This window comes from Helicoverpa zea, chromosome 4 (genome assembly GCF_022581195.2).
Source record: "Helicoverpa zea isolate HzStark_Cry1AcR chromosome 4, ilHelZeax1.1, whole genome shotgun sequence".
NCBI classification, from domain to species: Eukaryota; Metazoa; Arthropoda; class Insecta; order Lepidoptera; family Noctuidae; genus Helicoverpa; species Helicoverpa zea.
In genome coordinates, this window is record NC_061455.1 from 5,072,185 (window position 1) to 5,087,020 (window position 14,836).

The 14,836-nt window shown below is 34.1% G+C and overlaps 1 protein-coding gene across 2 annotated transcripts in view; it reads right to left on the reverse strand.

Moving 5' to 3' along the window:
• Positions 1 to 14,836, reverse strand: part of LOC124630003 — a 41,729-nt gene that overhangs the window by 18,155 nt on the left and 8,738 nt on the right. The window contains exon 3 of one of the 2 annotated variants that reach the window (XM_047163705.1): positions 3,324 to 3,468. In XM_047163705.1, coding sequence (XP_047019661.1) covers positions 3,324 to 3,468 — 145 coding nt within the window. Of the gene's footprint in view, positions 1 to 3,308; positions 3,469 to 14,836 lie in introns of both variants that reach the window. The other variant, XM_047163704.1, reaches the window with a different exon arrangement.

The window sequence follows — 14,836 nt, forward strand, 5'->3', positions numbered from 1 at the left end:
TCTATTTAATGTTTTTTTACGAAATAATACCTACGTGTAATATTTTTGCCACACACAACTTAAATGCGGTCTAATTAGAATCACTACTTTTATCCCTATGGTCACGTCTATTGCGACTATTCAGATCTTTGATTTTGCTGACCCCATAGTCGCTGGCATAAGGGACAGGATCCGCGTACGAAGTCGCGGGCAGAAGCTAGTAGATAAGTAATTGAAATTGAATAAGGGCCCGCATAAAACAGAAACATTGGGCACCTGTTAGGACCTGGTTATTTTATGATAAACAACCAAAAGGGTACCCACATACATAAACTTGATAAGCGTAGCTTTATTTAGGTTTCGTTATGCATCTAGACATATAGGCATAAAAAGTGTTATCTATCCTAATATTATAAAGCTGAAGAGTTTGTTTTCTTGAACGCGCTAATTTCATAAACTACTGGTCCGATATGAAAAAGTCTTTCAGTGTTAGAGAAGGCAGAAGCAAGTTGTAGATAAAAGAAATGTTAATATTCTTTACGGGTCCTACGTAAGCTGAAAATATCGTGAAAAAGAATTTAAGTTTATATCTAATCAATTTGTATTTAAAAGATTCAATTAAATAAATATATCTATAAACTAGTTTAAAAAATCAATTTGTCAAAATAATTAAACAAATACAAAGATCTCTCCCTCTCGTTGTCTTAAAATCAATAAACCAAAGTTAGCTTACATAACAAAATGCAAATAGACTAACATTGCGGTTTGTTCAGCCGTAAAAAGGACCGAGCCAGTTAATTATATTTAATTTCCATACAGCAAGCCTTGTATCTACAAAGGTTCCGTAATAACGAAACTTTGTTCGTTCAATCCAATTTGTTTTATTGCACACAGCTTTTACAAACGCTTGTTGCAATGTAAATAAACCACGAATAAAAAGACAATGTACATTCTATGAACTATCCGGAACTATGAATGTAGAGGTATGTAACCGTGTGTGATTTTTTTCCTCGTCTTGCTGTGCGGTAATAATATGCCTCGTACTTAATGCTTCTACGTCCCGGAATTTAGGTGTGCCCATTAATCAAAGCATATTGGATTGAATGGATAATTAATTACAGGCATAAGCTCAAAATCGAAGCATTAGCTGCGTAAAACGTTTAATCTACTTCCTGCTATAGAATTAAAAGGGTAATTACCATGTTGTAAAAGGTTCGCCTTGTATTGTAAACTACTATCTTTAAGTGACTATTTTCTTTCAACTAAAAGGAATTCAATTTTCGCAATGCAGCTACATCGATTTGCTAATGGTAGAACTGAGACAAACGACTTGAAAACAGAACACCACGGGGGTTTATCAAACGACACAGGACATTACACATCGAGTAAAAGGACTCGAGCTTTGTACTGGCAACAACAAAAGCGCTTACTAGCTCCGACAGATCAGTTACATGCAATTAATTATAGTACAGTCGTAGACAGTCGTACTTCCTTAATTTCATAGCCATGGACATTAGTGAGTGCCGCGCCTTATGGAATTGCAGCTTGTGTAACTAGAAAAACGTCATTATGGTGCTATTTTACCAGTAACCTGTAACTAGAGGATCGGGACTGACCGAGCAAGATCTACTGAGTATCGTCACTTCATAAAATGATCACGAGGTTGTAACCAGTGTTTAACTAGCGGATACCGTTTCCGTAATAGTTATAAAATTATTTTAATACTGCTGTATAAATCAGTTGAGAACTGATGAATTGAAATGTCAAAGCTCAAAGAGGTATTTTAGAACTAAGATTTTGACGACATCATGTTAGCTGTTGTTAGCATTATGTTCAAAAGGTCGTATCTAGGCACAGACATTATGGTTTCTACATTTTAACAAACGTCATATTTAACTGCCAAAAATGTTAGTACCTACGCAATGGTGGTTTTCGTAACAAACGTGATTTCTATCTACATGGGCAGCTTGCTTATCAGCCGTGTCTGAGTCCGTTTTTGACTAACATTGTGAAATGTTTTGACCAACTTGATTGACTAAATCGCGAAACTGATAAAATTACGATGACTGATTGCGATACCGGGATAATTATTGTACGTAGGTAAGGTACATTTGAATGAAGGAATGTAATTTGCATACTAGTAGGAAATTGTGGAAATTTGTGATAGCGTGTTATATTTGCATGTGGTTTAATATCGATAACAGTGTTACACAGTATGTTGAATAACTTGTGATTGATTTGCAAATGAGCAATTGATATAGGTAACAAATGACATGTTGTCTATCTAGAGCTATAGGTATACGTCTTACAAAAAAGACTATGCTATATTTTAAAGTCTCAAGCTACTACATAGGTATTATTTAGCTAACAAACGTGTATGATACTACAAGCAATAGGTACAAATCTATATCCACAATACGGAGCTTCTTTAATACATTTCTCTGAATATTCCACAAAAAAGGCGTCTATTTTTAGAAATATCCAATATGTTGGATTTTATTGCACCATTTTATTTTAACAAAGACTAAACCATTTTTCAAGCTCGTAAACGTGACAGCTACACGGCAAACGCAGACGGGCCAACATTCTCGTTCACCAACGTTCTGATAACAATCAGACCACAATTGTTCTTCTCACGACCTTCACCACAACTATCTGGTTCTTAATATGCAATTTAACATTAGGGCCAACGTATGCCTGACATTGTTTTAATACCCAAAGCTTTGACATTTTTAATTACTTAAGGCTACCTACATGGTATGAGAATGAATTATGTTTTGTCTTGATATAAATGTGTGTCATTGAAAACTGAGGCGTACGTGCTTTTCGTGGGATATTTTTTTGTTTTATATCAGAATTCCTTCGAGTGTCAAATGCTCCATTTAACTCTAGATTGTTAAGATTTTTTGTGGTTGCATAATAATGTTAAATAACCTTGCAGTTAACACGTGCATTTATAAATAAACAAGAAGTGTATGTCTAGTTTGCATTTACATGAATAGGTACAATTACAGTTACGTTCCCTGACGGATTTAGCCAGCAGTATTATAATTAGCGGCGAAGCAAACTATTTGAAACAACATGATTGTGTAGGTAGTAAATTGCGTTAAACATGCATTTTAAGCCAGTTTTCATTCTATAAAAATGTATAGAAGCTATAACTTAGTTAACGATCTCAGTGCAAAAGATATTGCGATATTCATCCGTCATAAACCATGCAATTTCATGCAGCAAAAATCTCCACAATTATTTTTCATGCAATAACTTCATTTCGCATGCATACCTCAACATTATGCTAGCATGCAAACAAAATTTGGAACCGTATAAACCTTGGAACCCCTTACCCTGGTTAGCCCGGGGGTCTCTCGCGGCCGCTGCGTAACTATTGTACCCCGCACCTCCGAAACTGGTCCCGAAGTCGGAAAAATCGACATCATAGTGCCCAAATTGGGCTGATGTCAGAGCTATGCACGCGCACACAACTAACGCCTGTGGACAAAAGAAATGTTTGTTTAATTAAAATTGACAATGGGTACATGGGTTGATAATTGACAGTATTTTATAAAAAGAATAGGGATCACGTAATCGTAGAATTGAATTAAATATAGGCCAGTCACAATGATACGATTGGTTTGCGTAAGTTGAACGAAAAATAAATGAAGTCACAGAGAAAAAAAAATTAAAGTTATGTTTTTTAATACCAAGTTCCTACGATCATACTACGATAAATTAAAAAAAGATTACAAAGACAAAGAATTCGGTACACAGCCTAATAACATTCAGTGAATGAGACTTATTACCTTCGAAGCTTAACATCAGTAATGAATGCAAAAACTTGATTTCATACAAAAAACATGAACGTGTGGCATTTAATGGATCGTAATGGATTTGAACTATTATTCATGTTTCGTACCAACTATAATCCTGGTTTTTGCTCGTAAAACCTCCAAGTGTTTAACACGTCAAGTACAGAGGAAAATAAAAATACGTTAAGACGTTACAGAGGTCATTGAACTGTAATTTACAATTGTGAAACTGAAATGGAAGTGTACAATACCAGGAAAATGGGTAATTCAAATTAATCTGTGCACTAATTCTAAAGGTCATTGAACTCGGAAAGAATCAGCAAGGACATCCGTTTTCAGAGCAGTTTTTTTAACGTTGTTAATTCAATAAATCGATTGAATTTGATTTCAGTGGGTTTAAAGATAATTGGTTTTGCAGTTTTGTAAATAAATACCCATTTTGCTTATTTTTAGAAAAGCCGAAAGAAGAGAAAACATTTCTTAACTTGTTATTGTAATTTAATTATCACAGCACATTTAAAAATAATCAAGAATAGGTAAAAGAACTACCTAACACATGAGCAATAAACAGTATCTACCTATCTACAAAATGTATGCCAAACTAGTTCTGAGCTTGCAACAAAAACATAAAACGATTCGCGCCGATAATCATAATCAGATTACATCTCGATACAAAAATATTTCATACACATGACCCACAACATATTTATCATTAGAACAAAGGATCGATTAAAAGGAATCGATATGAACATGTTATAATTAAGTAACATGTAATAAGATTATTATCATTTATTCAAATTGCTACATTGCTACTACGAAGTTATTTTAGAAGCCTTCGCAATAACCGTGATTCTTATGCGACCTTCTTATCGTTTGTGCAATAGCGATTAATCAGTATCATCATAATTATTCTATTCCAGTTAATTTTTAAGCTTTTTATAACCAAAAAGAAGATGCCGACTAAGGCTACCCGCCCACGTTCGATAATATAAACGATTTACGATTTTTGTAGGAGAAAAACAGAACGCACTGATTGCAATAGTTCTACTTAAATTCGGTCAGAACGTCCTACAAGAAATCGGTCCGATTATCTGCCCTACAAAAAGTCTGACGTGGGCAGGCAAACTACCGTCAAAACACACAAACCAGACAATTTGGCGACAAAAAATGTCAAAACAGAGACACGGAACATTTGATTGGAACAAATTAAACAACGACCTTCAATACTTTCTAAAACTATTTTTACAAGCAATACTCCATATAGTTCATATTCGACAATGACTTACACAACTGGCTTTTATCAATTGCAATAGTAGGAAGGTAATGTACGGAAATACAGTGACGTAAGCCATGCATACATTCATACGGCTAAACTGGTTCAGAGCAGATTGGAAACAGGTATGTGATCTTGATATGTGACCTCCGTGGCGGGTTGGGCGTGCGTGAACCCTGGCAGTCAGCTGATGTGTACACACGTGGGTTGGGCGAGCAGACCGGCGGTGTATACGATGTTGTGGTTTCAATTCGCTTTTGTTGATGAGAATATTTGTGTAGGTTTTTATTGACTTAAATTCTTTAACAAAGGGTTAGCTATTATTACCGGGCCTTTATTATTACCTCTATATTTTATTCGATTGTGAAATCTGACAATTGTGGAATCTGATCTATCAATGGATTAATACGCCATAACTATAAAAACAGCCTATGTAAATCTATTGTCCATTAATTTAATTCTCAACATAAAAAAAAACCTATTCAATAAGAAAACCATCACAACAGATCTCTTCAATTAAAACAAAGTAACTCGCCAATGTATTGACCATTGCAAGATTTACTCCCACCCATACATTGATTGCTTCCGTATCTACGATTTATTTACTGCTGAAGTGACTTTCGCAACTAGTCTAGTGGGCCAGACGCCCGTCTGTAGAGCCCTACGCAACATACCTGCCCCCATTTAAGGAGACGTAAATACTTTCTGAATCAAATATGGTAATAAGTTCAATACACTTTAGCTTGCAAAACTGTGACTTTATTACTAAACCAAATTCCTTTGAAAGTGTAGCAATTAGTAATAGTTCCCTTTAATTACAGAGCCCTTTAAGCTGTCCCTGCAAAGGGTGTCAAGGCAGATCGGTCAAAAAACAGCGAATTATAAATTGCGTGTCGTTAAATGTCATCTAATTTCCCTTAAATACTTTACCCAGTTTAGGCCATTCGGTGACTGTAAGTTATCCGTTTTCTCATAATTACTAGAATAATCCAGTTTACATTCAATCAATATAGGGCTGCCATCCGTCCGGGTTTCCCCGGATTTGTCCTCGTTTGGAGGCCGTCCGGGGGCCGTCCGGGCGGGGTTTCAAGAAGTGTCCGGGGAAAACCCGGACACTTTGCATATAAGGAAGCACCTCATTTAATTTAAGTATATGTTAATAATAAATGGATTACAAATTAGGTATTATTTTGTTTAAAAAAAATCGTACTCGTTCGGGAAAAAAATGCGATTTACGTAAAATGTCCGGGTTTTTTTAATATTTGTCCGGGTTTGGCGAAATTCGTGATGGCAGCCCTAAATTAATATGAAATAAAAGATTAATAATTTGATTATTGCACGCTACCAATTATACCACATGGATTGCACATAACATAAATAGGTACTGTTATATAGGTATTATAGAAGTGACGTAAAACTCAATTGGAATTAATTTTCCAAAATCAGTTACGTCAAATAATAATTCACATGTAACACCACTAATAAATAAAGTAAATGGAGTAAAGAGCAATAAAATAGTTTAAATATCCTAACTTGGTTATGTGAAGTAACGAAGCGAGTTTAAATGCTGTCTAGGAAGTTTAGCAACTAGTGTTCTATTGATGAAACTGCTCGCGATAAAACTATACAGATAATTGTGTTATACAACTCCTATTAGAAAGGCTTTAAGGTCTACTGAGTGCCGACTCCTGAAGTACAAGAGTATTAAGAAAGAATAATAGTCACATTAAAACATATTACACAGATACCTTTTGTCATAGTCATAATGCCAGACGAAATTTAATGAAACGATGTATTGAAATCTAAAATATAGATTAGGTGCCTACATTAACGCTGTCTAAATATCTTAAGGAAAATTTCACATAATTTAATAAATAATTTGTTTTGCGTAAATTCTATAATGTGACTTTTCGATTATCAGCAAATTGCGAGTGGGTGAGACTGGTCATTACAAAACTGACAGGGTGTAAGTTACGATAGTGTCAGAGTAAACGATATCACTCGTTAGTTTATCGCTTAATAAGTTAATGTAAACGCGAGTGATATCAGAATATGGGCCTTTGTGTTATGAGCGTTGTTTTCGAAGTTGTTTCGCTAATACGGGTTAATAAAGATCTGAATATCTATACATTGCTGGTTTGCTGGGTTTTCTAGATGGTGTTTGAAAGCCTTCTCTTCCATATTTTAAACGATTTTTTGCGCTAATTTATAGATACGATGTTAGGAGATAAGAATATTGACGTTCGTGATAATTACATGCCGGTTTTTTTTATTGATTAAGATTAACAAGTATTTGGAGAATAAATTGAGATAGCTTTGCTAATTAATTTACATTGCGATTAAGTTACCAAAGTCTACAAATATATGCAATTAATGATATCTTAAGTTATTGATCAATGATTATTCATAGTTAAGCAAATCGAGAAACAAATTGTAATCGTTTATAAGGTTTGCAGGTTTATAGTTAAGATTAAGATTAACTTCGCCAAACAGCTGACATTTTCTTCATAAATATTCATTATCTTATAATTATAAATAGATTCAAACAATACCTATACAATCTAGAATAATACTGATATAATAATAGTGAATACTGATTTCTAAGGAAGAGTTCGAAGTTCGATAGAAACCGGGAAAAGTAAAAATAAACATCAACAAATCATACTTTCAAATACATAAACATTATATATGCTAATACCAAATAATACATATACATATAAATTATATTATTTACATCTCAATAAGTAGGGATTATCTAATAGATATCTGTGGATCATAAATCTATCTATTTTCTAAATAACGACTCTTCCTGGTAACTACTAACTGCTTAGTAATACTAATTGATTACACAATCCTATAAGTAAAGTTATTTAAATGCTGAACAAAGGCATTTACCTTTACAAAGAGCCTTTTCTCTATTATATTTGTTGTAACTTATAATAATTTATAATATAAATACAGACAGGTATCATTACGCAAATGTAAAGTTTCTAAAAATAACCTTTATTTAAGGTTACGAATGTAGGGCTGATGTATTTCAATTTCAAAACTCGGGTGAGCCGAGAAAAGTTTAATCAATCTTTGTAGATTGGTCCTTGAATCGGTTTCATTCAATTCTTTGTCTACCAAAATCACTTAGGTACTTGTATATCTGGCCAAAAACCCTTGCAACATTTCATAATTAACTTCTAACATACGTCATCGCTCTCTCTCTCTGTCAATCCGAAAAAACCCAGCAGTCTTTGACAAATAAAAGTCGTGATTTCGACGAATTGAGAACATTTTCCTTTTTGACAATCGTCTCAAAAATTAATTCCAAGCAAAAAAAGCGTAGGTAACCTCACAATTACAATTTGATCGAAGATTGCACAATTCAAATTGCATTCCGATTGATTCTCATCGCGAAATTTCACTACAAACAACAAGGTCTTTTAGTAGGCTACGTGAATCGAGTACCGTTTACGAGTGACCATGTGATTTAAATAAAATTCTATTAGTCAACCTACTGAATATATTTTTGGGCAATAATTAAATAGGTATGTCCGATTTTCTCCCGAACTTGTCGTGATCTTATTAAATTGATGAAATCAGTTGCAGTATTTTTCTAACTATACTACCTAACTTATTATAGTTCGGCCATTCAGAGAATGCGTTCCTGACACGTCGCGATTGAACTGACGACGTAACTTTGCAATGGCGTTGCAGTTACGATAAAAATATTTTTGCTGGTTGTTTACCGTTTTAACAATTGAGGAGCATTAAAACAACATTATTATATCAATAATCAATGAATGTTATTACGTCGTCAGTTCAATCGCGACGTGTCAGGAACGCATTCTCTGAATGGCCGAACTATAACCGTTCTATTCAAATAGAAAAACGTGTAATTAGTACCTACCTTACGCTTCGTAATAAATAGACTCTATGGTATTTATTGCAATTTGTCACTGTCATAAAACTTGTACTCTATATACATACAAGATAACATTGGGGCCCACATTCTTTGAAGACAAATGCTAGCACTAATTATTAATATCTATTTACACGCCTAATGAATTTCCCACGTCGAACATTAAAGCAAGGTTAAAGAGCGTTAATAAGTAACTCACAAAATACCTGAACATTACATTCTTCAGATTCATTAAATTCTTTGCGTACATTGAGCTGCTACACAATACACGAGCGATGATCATGAGAAAGTTGACAAAGAAAAGTAGTCCTCGCGGATAATTCAATTAAGGTTCAAAATACAAAAAGTGTGGTTCAATGTAACATCAATATAATGAACGGACCACATGCCTGAGGCTCTATATGTAGGAAATTAATTATTTAAATGCTACACCAAATGCGTCAAGTATATTTGAATAATGCTTGTTTCTAAATTAATTTAAAATTGTGTAATATTTCATCATATTATGCGTTAACCACTTAAGAAGTTAATAAATCAGATCTAGTTCTTCACATCATTGAGCATCGATCTTGCTGTAACAGAATTTATTTAACAATCTCAGTCCTTCACCACATTTCTGGAACGTAAGGCTCACACATATTGAGGTAATTTTCTATCTTTACAACATACTGTGCTGTTCTTCTTATTAAATCTAAGAAGTTAAAATAGTCAGAATAAATGTATGAATAATATTGATTAATATTTTTATTATGCTCATCAATAAAGCTACACTGACTTTGTTAGAACGCTAAATACCTACGTCAGCAAAAAAAACCTTGGCAATAACCAAAATAAATAAGTAGGTAATTTGACACTAATCTATTCAAATAAAATACTATAAATAAATATTAAAAGTAAATACAAAACCTCGTTAAAAATGCACCAGTATAAAGTTACCTTATGCGTTAAGTATGTACGTACAATTCACAAATCACGCGCATGCGTGCGAGGAAACCGAATCAAGTGTGAACGCACCGAGGTGCGCTTGCGACATTGTGACGCAACACGGCGGCCATTGTGTCGAGACACTGTTGTAAGTCCATATTTAGCATTATTCGTCTAATGGTCCGATCTTGAACCACTTTTGGGGTGTCCCTTAGAAATGTACGAGTCGAAATTGCCATTAAAAGTGATTGATTGGAACGATTAACATAATAAAACTATTATTTAAATATTTAAACTCAACAGCTGACTAAATACAAATTGATAAAGGTATAAAAACCTACCTATAAAATGTATCCATATTTTTAATTTTCCACAAATCTAATTTCTTACCGAAATCATCTTATAAAACTGGAAATGACATACATTTTATTTTCTAATACTAGCCTACTATAATGGAGTGTATTTTGTAAAAGCAATGACAATGGCTAATGGTCAGTGTTGGAAAGAAAATCCGACCATTAGGCATTGTCACCTCTATTTATCAAAATGATAAACTACCAGATAGGTATGTAAGCGTGGACAAGCACGTAAAGACTAATGATCAGCTTCGCAATCTTTCTAATTTCTCAACATTTGCAGAATACCAATAAATCAACATTGTAGTGTTACTTAGTTTCAACAATTTCATTTCAATCAGTTACTGTAAGGAAACATTCTGATTCGAAAAATAACAGGTTACATTGAAGAAACAGTAAATAAAATGGCCCAAACCACTGAAAGCAAAAACCATCTGAAAAACCACTCACGCATTTTATTACGAACACACGTCAATGATCAATCGACAGTAAAATTGCAATTTCAGGTCTATGAACTAATAGCTACATTAATATATAGCATACGAGTATTATGTGGAACTGTTACATTATATTACACAAGTGATTTCGGAACAGGCTACTTGGAATTGTTATGCTGGACGCAACTTACTTAAAATTCGCTGTGTATGCTTCACTACAGATTAATGGCCGATGTATGGTAATTGATGTCTGCATTTCTCTTTTTTGGGTCAACTAGAAGTATTAACGAGATTAGGCACGTAGATTTTAGTAAGTAAATGAAATTACTTAAGATGTTGCTCTAGATTAAAAAGACCATTAAAAATAAGCATGACATATTGTAAGTCCCATTGTTTTTGTAATTTATTACACTAAAATGTTTGGAAATATACGTGGCGTGTTCCGGGTGATCGTTAATCGAGGCTTTAGATACTTGCTCGATCGGTCGATGAATCAATCTCTTGAAGAAGCCCCGTGGAGGGATTTCCACAACGTAGGTAACCCCTGACTCCATAATTTATAAAGAACTTATTAAAATCTAGCCTCTTTAGAAAACTAAAGTTATCGTATCATTTCAATTCACCTTTACAAATCTACAATTGCTAATTCAAGCGACACTAATAACTCATTTACGTGCATAACGGACATGCGTCAGATCTGCGCATAAATAATACTCACGAAGACAATCCATCTCAGTAGTATGGAATTAAAGGATTTACTGGCAACAGTAGCTGCCTCTCACTTGAAGATGATCGATTTAGATCAGACCTGCAGTAGTCACGAGCAAAACAACCTGTTTGTTCTGGGAACATGGTCGGAATTTAAGCTTCATTTGAATAATTGGACTGGATTCTATTGGGGAATGCTTGGCCTTAGGCTAAGTTGCATTTTTTGAGAGCTAAAATGGAATCGGGAACTAGTTTCACTATTGTAGGAGAATTTTGTCAGTAGTTCAAAACGCTTTAAGGTCTTATTTGACGGCGGAAGGAATTATTAACAATTAACACTTCAGTGCGTAATGAGCAAATCTAACAACAGCAATAAAGTCATTATGCTGCAATTAAAGATAATGATCATAATGATCATCTATGCAAAACAGGCCTTGACCGCACGCAGAGAAAACGACGCCCAGAAAAATGGCCAATAAATATCAAAAAGTCTGACTACTGAAGTTTAAATGATAACATCCTCATTTGTCATGAACCATAGACCATAATTCGTTATAATTTAAACAGCTAGAACATTTTAATTACCATATAATTGGGTATTATAGTTTTATTTATGCGAAAATGATTCGGTCTGAGATAATAATCGGAGTTCAGGTTAGTACAGCAGATGATTTTGATCACGAATACCGGATATTCTTGAGGGTCAGACTAAATAAAAATGTTGTACATCACGCGCCTAGTTTCACCAATTACATTGCGTATGATAATTATTGATTCATATCATAAAGTTATAGTTTTATCAGAGGTCATCTTATGATTATTGCGTGGGCTTATTAGAGTACGGACTGTGGTATTAAGTTCTTCGTCATTGTGATTCATCCGTCTCTATTCAATGCACAAACAATAGTAAAAGCCAACATTCAGAATTACTAGCGTTGGCAAAAAAAAGAAACATCTTGATGGAAGAAAATACTTTCACCCCCGAACAGAACGTAACAAGGTTTTGAGGCTTCAATTTCCCACAAAAACGAATACTTCAGGTTTTAGAATAGGCTGCAGAAAGCATAATATCTGTTTGGGCAAAAACGCTAATCAAGTAATTATCCCGCTAATTCCCACTCAATTAAAAGTCATATCAAAATCACAGAACACCCTCCAATCACAAATACTGCATTATGACTTATGCTCAATTGTTGTAACAACCGTAAAGAAGGCCCTATGTCCAGCTATAAACGTTTACGGCCCATTATCGATTCGTATCAAAGTAATATGCTGTCTAAGGTCATACCTATTATAAGTTCTATATAGGGCATATCTGAATACAGTGGTATCATGATTTACGACATCTAAGCGCTATTACACTTGGTATAATGTTTATTACTGCTATAAATACTGTTGCATTTTGAACTAAATATTTTATTAGGGCAACATTTCTCCATAAGCTTCGACTTTAAAAGGTAATATTGTTTCCGCGTATGACAAATACTTACCTACTGCTAAATATGAGGTGCATCATTTGTAGATTAAAAGGGATATTTAATATTTCAAAATGGAGAAACCTTATATTGATTGTTTGAGGAAAAGTAACGGGAAAGGCCCTTGTGTACCTATTTATAATAATTCGTACCTTTCGTGGAATCAGTAGGTAATTACCTACTTAAAGGGAAATTAAAAAATTCAAAACATACCTCTATTTACAATCGAATGATTAAGAATGATATTATCCTTTTGAATATTAAAACAATTAGCTACAACTGACTTCCGCATCTCTGTTTTACCCATGACATTACAAAACAAATCAATTACAGAAATAAAAGTGGTAAATGCACTCACATAAATTAATATATTAACGCAATATAATTGTCATAAGCTTTCAATGCTACCGTGAATCTGGTATGCAGGTGAACGAGTTATTTAAAACGTCCAATTAAATGCCAGTTAGCTCTTTAACGATACAAACACCGATAGAAATAGTCTTTATTGCATCCACAATCCATTTGCTGGATCACGAAACAAAATGTGTGCAAAAACGTCATAATGTATCACTTTGGTGTATTCAAATAGAGCGGAGATTGAGTCGTTATCTTTTATTCACGTTTCTACATACAAATTATACAGGACTGGCAAGTCTCGTTAGTTTTTTTGTACAAGCCTTTATTACTCTTACTTATTAATAACTTTAGCAGCCCAACTATCTGCGGACACGATGATTTCAGACACATTCTTGGTCAACTTTTTCGAAAAGATAGCCATTAATTTGACAAATTGTTTCGTCAATATAAATTGTAGGTATGTGCTCAGTTTGGTTATTCACCTTGATTTTAAAATAGCTAACTCTATTTAAGGAGTTGCAATCTGTTAGACATTATGCAAACCAGAGAAACTACCGATAAATAAATAGAATGAAGAGCGAATAATAATACACTTGAATGAACAAACATCATAACATTGTGTTGACGTCTTCGCTGATGCTAATCGTGATCGCCTAGTGTCACCTAGATATCCAAGGTTAGCCTGGCTACGTCACACGGGCCAACATCATTAAAGCCACGCCTATTCCAAGTCACCAACTCAACTACTTACCTCTATAATAGTTTACATTCGATTATAAAATTGTCCACAAGTAATGAAAGCGAATTCGAGAAGGTCGCATGTCCCCAACGACCGATTTTACGTGTATTATGTAAAGACGATAATTATTTTTAAATTAAAGTCTACATTGTACGCTGAAGGACGTCTGAAGCCTATTTTCCGAAAGAAACTTCAGGTTTCACTTTTTTATTTGCATTGCGCAACTTTATTTCTCTTATAGTCGCGATAAATATTAATATTATTTTGTTTACTAATATTTGCCTGCACAAAAAATATAATAAATGAACTCTAAATTGTTTGCAATCTAGTAGTTAGTTTCGAGTCTCTCGTTGTTTATAATTTATAGTGTTTAATATCCTCATATTGACAAGCGCAGAAGTGGTAACAATGAGGTATTTATCAACGTCCCCTTGACATGCTCTAACGACCACCACTAGGTACAGATATAAGCTGAATTATGATACAAGGAATTAATGCATTCCCAGACATTAAGGCTGTGGGCTACACCGACATTGACTACCATTAATAACCATCAAACTACGTAACAATATCGGAACATTGAAATTTATAACACACGCATGTTTCCGACTCGGATACGAATAAAAGTTATTGCTTCCCGTGCTGTAATAAGACATTTTTCTCACGGGACCTTTTTTTGGCATTAAAAATTAAGTAACAGTTGACATGACAGTTTTCTTGAGAAATACAAACGTGACGCAAGATAAAAAACGCAAGACAGGATTCGGAGACACTTCCTATTCCTTAATCGATATGATTATTAGTCAATCGGTCCTCAACCTACGCATAAATAGCTGTAACCATCACTTAGCTGTGACCACATAGCCTGAGGC